A 16,906-nucleotide genomic window follows, 5' to 3' on the forward strand; every position below is an offset into this window, starting at 1 on the left:
TATAATGTTTATAATTAATATAATAAAGTAATTTTTTATGTTTTTTAGTTTAGTGTAGTAAACTAAATAAATACATTTGTATGATTTTAGTTCAGTAAAATAACTGAATACAATACATATATTTTTATGATTTAAGCTTTAGATTAGTATTATAAAGATTAGATTAGTTAATATAAACTAAATAATTACATTTTAGTATAAATAACTGAATTAACCTTTCTAGTTTTTGTTTTAGATTAGTATTATAAACCATATGTGTTTTATTATAATAAACAGTTTTAGCTTCGTATAATAGCCCTGATTTGAATGTGTGAATATTAAGTGGTACCAAACAGGAGTTTTCCAGAAAGCTGGTTATGTGACTTACGGATTAGTGGATAAACTCAGCTTTCACTTCCAAAAAGGTAAATCTCAGGGTGTGTAAGCAACTTATTCTCAGAGTAAGCCAGGATTGGGTTAATCAGCTGAGAGTTCAGAGGAAATGTGACCGTTAGTTAACCTTGCTTTCTAGAATACATTCGTACATACAAACATTTCCTTGGTTACGGCTGTAAACAAAGCACTTAGGAACACCGCAGCAGGTAGAGCTTGAAACGTTTCCTTGGTTACCACTGTAAACAAAGCACTTGTGAACACCGCAGCAGGTTGAACTTGAAGTGTTTCCTTGGTTACGGCTGTAAACAAAGCACTTAGGAACACCGCAGCATGTAGAGCTTGAAACGTTTCCTTGGTTACCACTGTAAACAAAGCACTTGTGAACACAGCAGAAGGTGGAGCTTAAAGCGTTTCCTTGGTTATCGCTGTAAACAAAGCACTTGTGAACACCGCAGCAGGTAGAGCTTGAAGCGTTTCCTTGGTTACCGCTGTAAACAAAGCACTTGTGAACACCGCAGCAGGTTGAACTTGAAGTGTTTCCTTGGTTACGGCTGTAAACAAAGCACTTAGGAACACCGCAGCATGTAGAGCTTGAAACGTTTCCTTGGTTACCACTGTAAACAAAGCACTTGTGAACACAGCAGAAGGTGGAGCTTAAAGCGTTTCCTTGGTTATCGCTGTAAACAAAGCACTTGTGAACACCGCAGCAGGTAGAGCTTGAAGCGTTTCCTTGGTTACCGCTGTAAACAAAGCACTTGTGAACACCGCAGCAGGTTGAGCTTAAAGGGTTAGTTCGCCCAAAAATCTAAATTATGTCATTAATGACTCACCCTCATGTCGTTCTAAACCCGTGAGACCTCCGTTTATCTTTGGAACACAGTTTAAGATATTTTAGATTTAGTCTCCTTCCCCTGACTGAATCCTGATTTGTTCAGCATCTCAACCGATTTGAATCGTCACACATTAATCGGCTCCCGGTTAACCTTTACATCCCTATTTTCTGTTTTATTTATTATTGTTATAATTATTGATTTTTTTGGAACTGGAAATATGACCCAGACATTTTCCACCATCTCTCTGATCCTTTATCCTTAAATAATCAGCTGCGAATCTTTTGTGGGGTGTTTTTGTGGGATTTGTCTCTGCTGTATGTTATCTTCAGAAGGTTCTTGTTTAATGACAGACGGATGGATGTGTGTGTGTCTGCAGGATGAGTGTCGTCTGCAGCTGGAGGCTCAGCGCATCAGTCTGTCTCAGATCCACGCTGCTCAGCTGCAGATGCTCAGAGAGAGTCTGTCAGCGCAGACGCAGACGCAGGACACACACGAGCAGCAGCAGGGAGCCACAGGTCAGTGGGCGGTTCACATGCATTATTAAGAGATCCCTCTACATGAAAGAGAGAGACACTGTCAGACGGCTCGCTACAGAGTTATAATCGGTGAATGCGGTTTACAGGTGGCACAGAAAGAGGATGAAGGATGAAAGCGCTCAACACGAGATCCAAATCAAACGCAGTGACATGTGAAAGAAAACCCCATAATGCTTAAAGAAGAGTGGCTTGATTAAGTGCTGTAAATAGAGGATTATGGGCACAGAACACTAACAAATTCCCAGATATTACAGTCACTCACAGTAGTGTGCAAACTCTTAATCTACTCCCATAACTATATAAGAATTCACGTTCACGTTATTTGAAAATATTTAGCTGGCAGATCTCAGTTTAAATGCTTCAGTTTCTATTTCTATTCTGTTCTATTCTATTTGCTTAAATGCTTCAGTCTGTTTCTAATATTATATTATATTATAAACTTAAATTGACCACATTCATGAGCAATATCTGCTTTTATATTATATTATATTATATTATATTATATTATATTATATTATATTATATTATATTATTACAAAGAATTGAACCGTTCTGATTTTTTATTTTTTTTATTTTTTTATAGAATTGTATATAATTTCTTGCCAACACAGCACTAAGCATAAAAAAAAGTTTTCTCAGGTAACCTAAAATGTGCACCTTTGAGCTAATATATTATTTTTTTTAAAAGGTAAAAAGTTGATGTTGATTTATGGTGGAAAGAGATGCAGGTAAACATAAATATTGACTCTATATATATATATATATATATACACGCTACCACTCAAAAGTTTTTAAACAGTAAGATTCTTAATGTTTTTATAGAATTCTCTTTTGCTTATCAAGCCTACATTTATTTGGTCAGAAATACAGGAAAAACAGTAATATTGTGAAATAATATTATGAAGTAAAATATTGTTTTTCTGTGTGAATCTGTGTTAAAGTGTAATTTATTTCTGTGATGCTCCGCTGTATTTTCAGCATCATTCCTCCAATCTACAGTGTCACATGATCTTCAGAAATCATGAAAATATGAAGATTATGAAGAAATATTTCTGATAGGGATGCATCATTATTAAAAGAAATTGACCGATACCGATAACCGATAATTCATTAAATATGAAAGCCGATAACCGATATATAATTATATTATAATAAATACAATTTGTTTCGCAACAATTTCATAGAGCATCACCGAAAATAATAAAAAAAGTCTTTAAAAACAGGTCTTTTAAAGCCTACAATGAATTATAGGCATATAGCCTAAATAAAATTGTTACCCTCCAGTATAAAGAAAACAGAAAAATTTACATTTCCGATAACAAAAAAATTAACATTTATCGGCCGATACCGATATGATGACCGATATATATCGTGCATCCCTGATTTCTGATTATTATCAGAATGGAGAGTTTCGGCGCTGCTGTAATCGGGGACGGGATCTCCTTTCTTACAGAGCTGAAGGCAGAGTTCGAGGAGTGTTCGGTGCGTCTGGAGGAGAGACAGCGGCAGGAGATCGAGCTTCTGAAGAGCTACTATCAGCAGCAGATGGAGGAGATGCAGGAGCGCTTCACAGCTGAGATCCTCCTGCTGCAGAGCAGACTCCAGGAGCTCACAGGAGCCGGCCAGGTCTTCAGGTGACTCCAGTCTAACATCACCACACACTCAAACACGTGCTGAAAAAAGAAAGAAAATGCTGTAAAAATGTTATAATATTTTTACTATTTAAAATATCTATTCTCTGTGTGAATCTGTGTTAAAGTGTAATTTACTTCTGTGATGCTCCGCTGTATTTTCATCCTCCAGTCTTCAGTGTCACATGATCTTCAGAAATCTATCTAAAGGATTGAATGGATGGAATTCAATTCAGTTTAATTTTATTTGTATAGCACTTTTAACGATGTAAATTGTTGCAAATCAGCTTTACTGAAGATTTACGTTTCTACATTATATTAAGTAAAAGTGGCCGCATAATGAATAAAAATAAATAAAACTGAAAGTGTTTTTTACAGTATTCTGCTGAAATAATGTTGAAAGCTTGTGGATTTGAATGTTGCAAAGCTTTAAACGATAACTGAAATAACATTGAAAAAAATATTAATAATAATAAAAAAAAAAAAAAAAAAAAAGAAGATTCTTGTCTTCTTAAAAACTTCTTAAAAGATTCTGATGTTTTTCAAAATGCGGTCGGTTTTGCATGGACTATGAAATAGGTTCATGACAATTTCATGAGGTCATTGTTTGTGCTTTGGTGACTCTCTCGCTCTGTGTTTGTGTTTGTGTTTTCCCAGCATGCCGAGCGTCTGTCCGCTGCAGACGAGAGACGAGCGCTGTGATCGTCTTCAGGTCAGTCTCACCTCACAGTTTCTCCCTCAGGTCTTGTGATTTGTCTTGTGCTTTCGTAGCGCTGCTGTGTGTATTAAGCCTGCGGCTCAGAGCTGCCCTACATTATGCATGAGTGAACGTCTCCATCTCTGTGTGCTGCACACACACACACACACACACACACACTCTTACACTGGACACTGTGTTAAATGCTTGGTAAAGTACAGTTAGAAACACAGTCTGAATGCTCTGTGCATTACAGGACATCCTTTGGTCACTATGTGAATTATATCTGCACTATCATTTTAGTACAGTCCAGTTTTACCATGTTTAATATACTATTTCTCTATAAATAAGGCCATTTATATCTTACACTTAAACTAATTCTAAGGTTTTGCATTAAATAATGATAAAATCCATACTTTTTACTTCTAAAATGTATAATTTCTACTTCTAGTTACAGTGAAACTAAGACTTGTAAATTTGATATAGTTTTAAAATCTATATTTATATTATATTTATATATTTTAGCTCTCACAATAAAAGTGTTAGCGTTTTACTGTATAATTATATTTATAGTTATCGATATATTTTCACTGTAAATTATAAAATTTATATGAATTCATTGTTTTTTCTTCTAAAAAGATACATTTCTGTCTAAATTAAATTGTGATTATCTTGTTAAATATAAATTATATTATAGATTTTATATTATATATACTTATAAGTTAAGTTATAAATATATTTTTTTATTATGTATTATTAATATATAAACAAAAAAATCTCTCGCTGTGAATTATAAAGTGTATTTACCAAACAGTTTTTTTTTATTAAACATCAGTTTAATATTTAAATTAAAGTCATGACAGATAAAATAAATGAAGAAACGAAGAAAGACGGCAAAAACAGAGTGATAGAAAGAGAAGAAGAGAAGCATAGAAGGATATGAATAGAGGGATGTGTGAATATACAGAGAAACAGAGCGATGCGCTACAAAAGAGCTTCTGAATCTGAGTCTGGATCCTGTTTGAGCGACTGAATGAGATTCAGAGAGAAGCCCAGGGACTGACTTCAGTGTGTGTGACGCACGTGTGTCTCTGTCCACGAGAAAGAGCTCTTTCACACACACACACACACACACACACACACACACACACACACTGACACACGCTCGTCTCTTCCTCTCGCTGCTGGTTCTGTCTCAGGAGGAGGACGAGGAGCGAGTCTCTGTAGATCTGGAGCAGGATCTGCAGGCCGAGCGGAGAGCTTCGTCCAAGAGAGAGACACTGAGGGACACGTCTCCTCCGGAGGAAACCCATCTCAGACGCTTGGAGGAGGAGATCGCCAAGGTGCTTTACGAGACTTTAACACTATCTGATGCTTTTATATCACACGCTTGCTTCATTATAGATGGAAAAACTGTGTGAGCTTTTGCATCACCAGCTGAGAATAAGCAACAACTAATGATGCAACAAAATTGATTTTTTACAGAAGCACCCAAACCAAAATATTTTATTTAGTTTATTTATTTTAGAGAACCTGCATAAAGTTTCTATGGTAGTTTTATAAAGAATGTTGTTTCTTATTCTCATCTGGTGATGCACTGAAATTAATCTGTAATAATATTTAGACAAAAACTGAAACCAAAAGTAATGTATTTATTTATTTATTTATCAGCTGGTGATGCACCTTTAAATGAATGTTTTCACATTTTAGAAAAAAAGTAAAAATCGTTTTTTTTTTTTTTTGTTTATTTAGTGAGTAAACCTGTGTTTTAACAGTAGTTTTATGAGGAATTGCCTATTCTTAGCTGATGATACACCAACATTATTATTAGTTATATATCATTTTATATTTATGGCAAACTGAAACCAAAATCGTAATAAATTGCACATAAATCAGTCCCTATATCAACAATTCGATTTTATATTTATGTTTCAACTCCAGTTTGTTTTTTATGACAGATTTATAAGACATCACTAAAAGATAAAAGATAAAGGGATATTAAACAGTTTGCCTCCATTAAAATGCATGACATAAAGGCAAAGAACCGCCAGACGTGAAGCAAAGCATTGATTATCGTTATTGTCTTCATGAATCAGTGTCTTCATGAATCAGTGTCTTCATGAATCAGTGTCTTCATGAATCAGTGTCTTCATGAATCTATCTGTCTTCACGAATCAGTGTCTTCACGAATCAGTGTCTTCACGAATCTGTCTTCGTGAATCTGTCTTCGTGAATCTGTCTTCGTGAATCTGTCTTCGTGAATCTGTCTTCGTGAATCTGTCTGTCTTCGTGAATCTATCTGTCTTCCTGAATCTATCTGTGTCTTTGTGAATCTGTGTCTTCGTGAATCTGTGTCTTCGTGAATCTATCTGTGTCTTCGTGAATCTATCTGTGTCTTCGTGAATCTATCTGTGTCTTCGTGAATCTATCTGTGTCTTCGTGAATCTATCTGTGTCTTTGTGAATCTGTGTCTTTGTGAATCTGTGTCTTCGTGAATCTGTGTCTTCGTGAATCTATCTGTCTTCACGAGTCTGTCTTCACGAGTCTATCTGTCTTCACGAGTCTATCTGTCTTCACGAATCTATCAGTGTTCATGAATCTGTCTTCATGAATCTGTGTCTTCATGAATCTGTGTCTTCGTGAATCTATCTGTCTTCACGAATCTGTCTGTCTTCACGAGTCTATCTGTCTTCGTGTATCTGTCTTCGTGAATCTATCAGTGTTCATGAATCTGTGTCTTCGTGAATCTATCTGTGTTCATGAATCTGTCTTCACGAATCTCTGTCTTCACGAATCTGTCTTCACGAATCTGTCTTCACGAATCTGTCTTCACGAATCTGTCTTCACGAATCAGTGTCTTCACGAATCAGTGTCTTCACGAATCAGTGTCTTCACGAATCAGTGTCTTCACGAATCAGTGTCTTCACGAATCAGTGTCTTCGTGAATCTATCTGTCTTCACGAATCAATCTGTCTTCGTGAATCTATCTGTCTTCGTGAATCTGTCTTTGTGAATCTGTCTTTGTGAATCTATCGATCTTCGTGAATCTGTCTTCGTCAATCTATCTGTGTTCATGAATCTCTGTCTTCATGAATCTCTGTCTTTATGAATCTCTGTCTTCATGAATCTGTCTGTCTTCATGAATCTGTGTCTTCGTGAATCTATCTATCTTTATAAATCTATCGGTCTTAGTGAATCTGTCTTCATGAATCTGTGTCGTCGTGAATCTATCTTCATGAATATATGGTGTATGTTTGTTTGTGTCAGGTGATTGTGCAGATGTCGGTTGAGTTCGCCCAGCAGACAGAAGAGGCTCGGATCAGCAGACAGAGCCGAGAGACGAGCATCTGCACACAGACGGACACCAGCGAGGATGAGGAGGATCGACTGATGAAGGTGAGATCACATGTGTCTGATTCCTCCACGCTGGGTGCTTCACCAGTTCAGCACTTATTATGGATTAAGTTCATTTTAATTCTTAGTACGGTTTAGAATTTGTTCATAAGTGAAATATACGAGCTCATAGGAGTCTCAGATTCATTCTGCACCTCGACCTAGAAGATGAACCGAGTGTGTGTGTGTGTGTGTGTGTGTGTGTGTGTGTTTGGATGATCTGTAGGACGAGTGTAATTTTGCAGCATTGAAGCCCTTCAGCTCACATTTACTGCATGAACACACACACTCTCTCTCTCTCTCACACACACACACACACACACACACACACTGCTCTTTAGCCCCAGTGTTTTTGATGAGATGGGAATGTTATTTAACTGATAAAAAAACTCCTGTCAGATTCACTTGGTGCTTGAAAAGATCAAATGAGTGAATCGTCAGCGTGTCAAAGCATTATAATATACAGTAGAAATAACTTATTTATTATTCTATAATAAATATTATATAAAATATAGTTATTATAGTAACTTAAGGTAATACTAAGAAAATGACTTGATAAAAACAAAACATTAACTTAAATAATAATAATATGTAACATAATTAAATATTATACTATTTCAATAATTATATACTAAATTTATACTAATATAAATATTATACTCATTTTATTTAAGCTAGTTTCCGAGGCAACATTTCGCATTTTCATTTAGTTTAACCTGATGTATGTATTAAAATAAATAAATAAATAAAATTAAAATAAATAAAATATTAAAATATATAATGTAATAAATTATATATATATATATATATATATATATATATATAAACATTATACTAAGTAATTCTATACTAAATATAAACTATGTTTGTTTGTTTATGAATGTTAATTAGCAGTCAAGCAGCTAGTTAGTAATTGTTTAGGTCAGGTCCGAATCCATTTGAGCTAAACCATTAACTTGCCCCCTGAGATTTTAAACTAATATTTCAATAATTTAACGACACATTTACTTTTATTTAAATACTTAAAATACATTTTTAATATTTTTATTTTGTCTTTTGATTTTTTTAATTGTTAATTTAACATTTTTAAGATTTAATTTTTATTATTATTATTATTATATTTAAAATTATTTATTTAAATGTAATCTTTTATAATTTTTAAATAAGTTTTACTTTGCTGTAAAATTTAAATCATTTATATTTTTAATGGTTTAATTATTTTAGTTTTTTAAAATAATTGTTATTTTAAAGTTATTTATTTTAATTTTATATTTTATGATTAACTTTTAATGGGTGTTTTTATAAAAAATGTTCATAATAATTTTAAAATTATATATTTTATTTTGACATTATTATGAACTGTAGTACATTTTATTTTGTAATAAATGTAAATTTTATTATTTCATTAATTATAAGTGTTTTATTTTTATTTAAAAAAGAAAATAATTGTATTTTTTAATTTTTATTATTTTAATTAAACCTTTTTTTATTTAATTTAAATTTTTATCATTTAATTATTAGTTTGTTTTATTTTGAGTGTTTTTATTTTTAAATGTCATATTTTATTTTTGGACTACTGCTGTGGTCTTCAAATGAGTCAGTGCTGTAACTTAATGCTGGCTAAGTTCACTAAAAGTGAAAGTTGTTACATTTTGATAAAAGTGTGTGTGTGTGTGTGATTTCCCATCTGTGTGTGTTTGAACCAGAGGGATCTGGAGAAGGAGAGAGAAGACGAGACTGAGAGATGCAGAGATGAACTCCGCCTTCCCAGAATGCAAAGCTGCGGCACTCAGACCCAGCAGGTAGTGTAAACATCACCGTTTCCCTGGCAACAGGCTCCTCCCTTATGAGCTGATCCATGGTTTCTCAGTGTCTGAAGAGATCTGTTGTGAAAATTAATAATAAATGATTATATAAATGAATAGTGAATATATAAAGTGTAATACATATATAAACATTAGTTCATCTTGATAAATGAGTAATTAAACTCATGTCTGCTCCACCTGCACTTCCTCTTCTGTGCCACAAGGAGGAGCTCGTCTCCTTAGAAACGGATGATGTCAGGTGCAGCTGTTGCTATAGCAGCTTCTCATGTTGAGCTTAGTTTGTGTGTGTGTGTGTGTGTGTGTGTGTGTGTGTGTGTGTGTGTGCTCTGGAGCTCAGTTTGACAAACACAACAGACTGTGATGAAATGACCGGCTTCTTGTCTGCCGTTTCTCTCCTGCCTGTTCATAAGCTCCAGACGAGAGCGGAGGATGAGACGAAGGTCAGAGGTCAGGGAAGAGCCGTGACCTCACAGCCACACGCACAGGACCCAGAGCTCTCGTCTGATGACATCATCACTGAGAGGTGAGGAGTAATTAGAGCTCATGAATTATTAATGATGCGTTTCCCACAAACAAGTCAATAGGCCGATAGATTTGTGTTTATTTTAATTGTAAATGTTTGATTTAATAAACTTTTAGTAAGTGTTTTATTTGTAATTTGACACTATTATGATTTAATTCTGTTTTATTTTCATTTGTTATTTTTATTTTTTTTATTTTAATTTGACATTATTTATTTTATTGTTAGGAAGTTGAATCTCAATTTCTTTTTATTTTACAAATATGTATTTATTTTGACATTTTGATTTGATAAATTGTTTGTAATTTTTTTTTTTTTTTTTAATATTATTTTAGTTTTATAACTTAAAAATATTATTGAAATTGTACATGTTATGATTTAATACAGTTTTTAAAAAATAGTAAATTGTGTGCTGATTTATTTCTTTTTACAAAATTTTATTTACTTTTATTTGACATTTTTCTGATTTAGTTAATTCATTTTACAATTTATTTGAATTTAACATTAAAATTTTTACTTTTTTAATTTAATTTTAATTTTAAAAATATTTATTTTAATGTTACAATTTAATCAATTATTTTTAATAAGTTTTATTTTAATTTGTTTTTATTTTAGAAGTCGTTTTTTTACATTTTTATGATTGAATAATATTTAGCAATTTTTATTCTGATTTGATATTTATTTAAATTTTACAATTTTAAAAGTAGTTATTTTAATGTAGTTGTATTTATTTATGTCACACATGTGTATGACTGCATGAGTTCCTCTCCTCAGTCAGTGAGTCAGTAGTGTTTCTCTCCTCTCTGTCTCAGGGATGTTCTGCGTCAGGCTCTGCTCGATGTGCTGAAGACCACGGCTGCGGCGGAGGAGACCATCGGCCGTCATGTGTCCTACGGGCCTGCTGGAGGTCAGACACACACACACACACACACACACCTACAGCTACAGTGGTGTTTGAGAGATGATCTAGAAGCGTCTGTTATTACAGTCACAGCGAGGAGTTAATAACAGACGACAGTGAAGCCACATCAGATCCTGTCCGTCTCGTTTGTCCTTTTCTGTTGACTCATTATCTTTGCATAGAGCTGTTTTGTGTAGAGTGGAGGTGCGGTCATGTGACCTGCGTATGGGTGTGTTCCCCAAACCGTGTTATTCTAGTGTCACTCAGTTATTATTATCATAGTTTTATCAATATTGTGAAAGAGGGATGGGCGGTGTGACAGTGTACATCGTTACTGGGGTATAAAGTGTCTGGAGTTGGTTTCCTAATAGTATTTATTGTTATTTATTTCAGTGTTTTTAGTGTTATTTTAGTATCATTGAGATACTTTTATAGTTTTTACTAAAGTATTGATTTGATATATTTTTATATTTTTTATATTTAACTATTTCTAAATAATATTTATTGTAATATTTATTGAAATTTGTAATTTTAGTTAATATTTTTAGTAATTCAGGTGTGTGTTTTTAGTATAATTAAGATACTATTAAAGTTTGCATTAATATAAAAAAAATTTATTTGTTTATAAATATTATTTAATTTTATTTAAAGTTTTAATAATTATGTTGTGTGTTTTAGTGTTATTTTAGCATCATTAAGATGCTTTTATAAATTTTATTAATCTTTTTTTAACCAGTGTATTATTAATTTTAATTTTAGTAAGTTTTAGTATTTCTGTTATAGTATCAAGATATTAATTATATTTTATTATTTAGAAATAATAATAATTATTGGATTTAATTTTAGTTTAAAGTTTTATGTCATTTTAGTATACTTTTATAATTTTTATTAACATTTTGAATCCGTTTTTATTTTATATTTTACTGATTATTATTTATAAATAATATGTATTATCATTTTTAATTTCAGTTAATGTTTTAGTAATTTGGGTGTGTGTCTTTGTTCTTTTTAGTAGCTATTTAATGTTTTTTTGTCTGTAGTTTTAGTATGATATAATAACCATAATGTCTATGATGCTCCTGATATGAAATCTACAGACACTCCTGTAACTCAACACCCCAAACACACAAAAGACCCTGAACGAAACCAGTCCTTGTTGTGTGACACCATCTGACTCATGTCTCCTTTGTGCCTTTGTGATTTCCTCCAGTAATCTGTAGCTCATTAAGAATGAATCTGTTACATCTCTGTCCTTATTTTCAGAAACATCACACACTGTGTTTACGGTTGTTAGTAAGGAAACTCATTTAATGGCTGAATCTCTTCTGTCAATGACCTCAGCATGTTTTCAGCAGAGAGAGAGATGGACGACGGGCTGGAGGTGTCGCTGAAGTTCAAGGAGGCGGAGCTACAGCTACAGGAGGCGGAGCTCTTGCTGGAGAGGGAGGAGTTTGTGATGAGCATCAGCGATCGTCTGCAGAGCGCCGTGGAGAAGATGCTCATCACCATCACTGAGACCAGCACTCAGGTACGGCAAGCACAAGCAGACAAAATACATCTGTCTTGTACCTTTGTAATACACTGTGTGATGAATCAAAGCCCAACTCAAGCAGGTTTTAAACAAAAAGATACACAGAAGGTGCACGGAGTCATTCACACAAACACTAATCACCATCACAGGGAGACTCATTACACTTAAATATACAATAAACATTAATTTAACAACATTATATGTAACATACAACCCTAATAAACATTACAGGTAAGAAGAAACATAGTTATTTCAAAGAAAAAACATCAAATTCAAACTAAATTTGAAATGCAACGCAGATAATTCTGGGAAAACTTTTTTAGGAGGAATGATGCTGAAAATACAGCTGTGCATCACAGAAATAAATTACACTTTAACAGAGATTCACACAGAAAACAGATATTTTAAATAGTAAAAATATTGTGAATTTTTACTGCATTAAAAAACAACTCGAAAAAAAAAGTCCAGAAACATCAGAATCCGAGTGAAGCCCATCATGACTTGCTCGTGCTGATATCTGATGAAGTCTCTCGTGAGGCTCACAGACACATGTTTGCTCCAGCTGATTTGCATACGGCTTGGGTCGCCGTGGCAGCAGTGTAGCCCCGCCCCCAGTGCTCAGGTGTAGGTTGTGGGCGTGTGCAGTGAAGCCAAACTCTCTTCAGATCCTGACTGCACACATGAACTAATATTATCTGTCATCTCTGTGATCTCTTGATGGTTTCTTGTACTTCTTGGGTTGATGCGAGTGCGACGCAATTAATTGTTTTTGGTCAAAAAAGAACTTTTATAAAAAAAAAGTTTATTTATTTTTCTGTTTTACACATTTCTTATCTCAGCTGCAGCTGATTTGACTCCTGTTGGAATCTCCAAAATAAACTTTTTATGTTTTTAATCTTATTGATTTTTTTTTTTTTGTATTATTATTTTTTTCTATTTTTCATGGTTCTTGTTATGAATTCAGCCGTTTTAACTTCTGTTGGACTCTCAAAAGATTTACTATTTATTTATTAACATTTTGTACTATTTTTAAAAAAAAATTCACGTGTCTTATATAAAAACTTCTGTTAGACTTAAAAAAAAACAAAATAATATACTATTCATATATATAATTTTTTTCTTTCTGCTTTTCACACGTTTCTTGTTATGAGTAACTTCTTTTGGACTTTAAAAAATAAATTTTATATATTTTTCTATTTTTCACGTATCTCATTATTAATACCTTCTGTTAGACTTTCAAATATAAACAATTAATTTATTTATTTATTCATATTTTCAAAAAAAAATTTTCTTTTTTCACATGTCTTATGAAAAACTTCTGTTAGACTTTAAAAAAAATTATTAAATAAATAAAAAAATTCAGTTTTTCACACACTTTTTATGAATAACTTCTATTGGACTTTGAAAAATAAACTATTTTCTATTTTTACATGTTTCTCACCACAAACATGGCTGTTGTAGCTGACATGGCACAAATATCTTGGCTGCCTTCTATCTATATTGATATTTTAAGATACAGATTTGAAGATTATATCGGATCAAATCCTGCTTGACTTGAAATATGAGGAAATGTGCACGTGTTGAGGCTTTGATAGAGCGAGTGTAATTGGCTGAAACACTAATAGACGTGTGTGTCTCATGTAATCAGAGCCACGCTGCTGTAAAAGCAGTAAAACACCACGGTTAAAGCACTCAAATCAACTCTAAAATCAGGTTTTGATCGCGCAGAACGAAGGGATTTACCAGTGATCTCCAGTTGAAAAAGAACAGCACTTGTTTGAAATGGAAATCTTTTGTGACGTTATAAATGTCTTTGCTTTCACTTGTGATCATTTAATCGTGTGAGGGCTTGTTCAGGAATGAAGATTTGTGTCCAGGTTTGTGAGGTTAATCAATAATGTTGTTATCAGGGAGGCTTTGAAGAGAAAATAATTACTCTGATGGCACATTCCTGATTATTAATCGTCTTCATGGTCTTTAACCCTCATAAAGCGTTCAGGTCTGTTTAGACGTGGAAGAGACACATTAAAATCATTTCTAAACAATGCATGGTTTTTAGTACGGGAATGAAACTTCGCAGATGCTTTAAGACTCTTAAAGTACACCTCATTTACTTTATTTAGATTTTTTTAGTTATTTCTTCAGAGATATAACGTGTTTCGTGTCTGTGTTTTTTATTTGGGTATATATCGAGAACCATTAGGTGTCGAAAATACTTAATAATTAGTGTTACATCTCAACTTTTCAGAATGCCGCAAGTGCATCGCGGGTCATGTGACAAGAACCAACCAATCAGCTTCATGCTTTCCCGTAACAACACTGAAAGCTCAGCTAAGATGAAGGATCTGCTGACCGTAGCTGTTTATGGATAGCCATTTTTAAATAAAAGCATCTAGCGTTTTCCACGCGTTTTTTGGCGCGACATGTGAACGGCTCTGTAAATATGAAGGTTTCATACACTCTTTCAGTTTTCCAGCAATCATAGAGTCAAAGTCCTTTCACTCCATTGAGGTTAATACTGATAATTCCCAGATTATATCTTCTTACAAATTTCTTACAGTAACGTATCCAAATCAGATTTCTCGTCAGTATTGAATAAAATATATATGTATTTTACATAATTTTTATTTTTTTTGGTCTCGTTCATTTTTAAAGAATTTCCCATTTTTTGTAGTTGTGAAAAAAAAGTAGACAAGTGTAAATATTAAGTTATGTGTAGAGATTCTGAATGTGTTAGGGCTTTAATCATTTAGTTCTCAGTTATAGAGCAGGAATCTAGTCGGACAGGCTCGGACAGGGTGTGTGTGTGTGTGTGTGTGTGTGTGTTAAATCACCTGCAGGCTTCATGACTCTGCCTTTACTGTTGACGTATCCCACATATGTCCACAAACCAGGAAGTGCTCCGGCTCAGAGAGAGAGAGAGACACACACACAGAGAGCGAGAGAGAGAGAGGGAGAGACAGAGACACAGAGAGAGGGAGAGAGAGAGAGAGGGAGAGACAGAGACAGAGAGAGAGAGAGAGAGACTCACAGAGAGTAAGCGAGGGAGAACGAGGCACAGAGGGAATAAGAGAGAGAGAGACACAGAGAGAGAGGTGCAGAGGGAGTCTCTCTCGCCCTGTGTTTTCCCAGAGGACTGTTGCCACGGAAGCATGGAATTGTTAATGAGTTTCCAGCCGGAGTGAAAGTGAACGGAGAGTGCTTCAGATCTGCTCCGTCTGGGACTCGCTCGGGCACATGAAGGCGGTTCTTCCCGTCGCACCACGTGAGATCTGTGTGTGTTTACCTCCGCCGAGACACTTCCATAGAGACGCTCGCTCAGCCCTGGGATGTTCACTCGGAGTCACTTACTCCTGAGACGGTGAGACGAGTCTGGAAGAAGACGACATGGACTCGTACCGGACGTACTGGAACTCGGCCGTGCTGCGCGACAGCTGGCTGGAGAGTCAGGACATGGATGTGTACGAGGTGGAGTCTCGCATCCCGCTGCCTCGACCCTTTCCTCTGAGCCACCTGCTGCACGAGAAGAACTCTGTGGTGGTGCAGACGCACATCTCTCACGTCAACCGGCCGGACAACAGCCACCTGCTCAAAGTGGTGTCCAAGATCTCCCTGCCCACGCCGCCATACACCGTAAGATGTGACCTTTGGTGCGCTCAGACAGGGTTTACAGCTCTCCGTGTGCGTGGAGTGAGATAAGAGCTTTAGACATCGCTGTAATGAGATTCCTGGGTGTGTTTGTGTGTGTTTTGTGCTCAGACTCTGGTTTTACGAGATCAGGCGCGCTGTCGTGTCACAAGAGCTGTTCATTAGTTCACCACATGAAGGAGATCGAACAGAAATAAGAGCTTGTTGACTTTAATGTGGCTTTCTGATTGTATGTGTACTAGTGTTCAAAGGGTTGAGGTCAGAATGAATCTGAAAGAGTCTCTGAAAGTTGTTTTTATTTGATTAAAAATTATGAAAAATTTAGAAATATTTTTACTGTTTAAAACAGCTGTTTTCTGTGTGGATCTGTGTTAAAGTGTAATTTATTTCTGTGATGCTCCGCTGTATTTTCAGCATCATTCCTCCAGTCTTCAGTGTCACATGATCTTCAGAAATCATGAAAATATGATGATTTACTGCTCGAGAAACACTTCTGATTATTATCAGTGTTGAAAACTGAAAACTTCTGTGAAAAACTGTGATTTTCAGGATTCACAGATGAATAGAAAGTTCAGAAGGACAGCTTTTGTTTGAAATAGAAATCTTGTGTAGAATCTTTAATGCAGCCTTGATTAAAGTATTAATTTCTTAAAAAACAAAAAAACTTAGTGACCCTGAACTTTTAAAATAATAAAATCATAACTGTAAAATTTAAATATATAAATGATTTTAAAATAATGAAAAGACTCGAGTTAGACTGAATATTTTAAAATAAAAACGAAATAAATAAAACAGTAAAAATTAAATAAATTACTTTAAATTAAAACAATCAAAATAAAACACTAAAATTAATAAATCATAAAAAAGCAAAATTAAAATAAATGATTTTGCGATAAAAAAAATCAAATTGAAACAATTACTAACAATTAATAACATCATAAAAATGCTACATTTAAATAAATACAAATCAAAATAAAACTGTAAAAATTTTATTACCTAAGCATTTATTATGACA

The 16,906-nt window shown here is 34.1% G+C and overlaps 1 protein-coding gene across 9 annotated transcripts in view; it reads left to right on the forward strand.

Moving 5' to 3' along the window:
- The window catches only part of akap9 (A kinase (PRKA) anchor protein 9), a 224,801-nt gene that overhangs the window by 29,068 nt on the left and 178,827 nt on the right, over positions 1 to 16,906 (forward strand). For 8 of the 9 annotated variants that reach the window (XM_052532904.1, XM_052532897.1, XM_052532895.1 and 5 more), the window contains 9 exons: positions 1,585 to 1,723; positions 3,198 to 3,378; positions 4,033 to 4,087; positions 5,272 to 5,415; positions 7,340 to 7,468; positions 9,172 to 9,267; positions 9,702 to 9,814; positions 10,624 to 10,718; positions 12,065 to 12,240. In XM_052532904.1, the coding sequence (XP_052388864.1) occupies positions 1,585 to 1,723; positions 3,198 to 3,378; positions 4,033 to 4,087; positions 5,272 to 5,415; positions 7,340 to 7,468; positions 9,172 to 9,267; positions 9,702 to 9,814; positions 10,624 to 10,718; positions 12,065 to 12,240 (1,128 nt within the window). The remainder of the gene's footprint in view (positions 1 to 1,584; positions 1,724 to 3,197; positions 3,379 to 4,032; positions 4,088 to 5,271; positions 5,416 to 7,339; positions 7,469 to 9,171; positions 9,268 to 9,701; positions 9,815 to 10,623; positions 10,719 to 12,064; positions 12,241 to 16,906) is intronic. The other variant, XM_052532898.1, reaches the window with a different exon arrangement.

Source organism: Carassius gibelio, chromosome A19, assembly GCF_023724105.1.
Source record: "Carassius gibelio isolate Cgi1373 ecotype wild population from Czech Republic chromosome A19, carGib1.2-hapl.c, whole genome shotgun sequence".
Taxonomy (NCBI): domain Eukaryota; kingdom Metazoa; phylum Chordata; class Actinopteri; order Cypriniformes; family Cyprinidae; genus Carassius; species Carassius gibelio.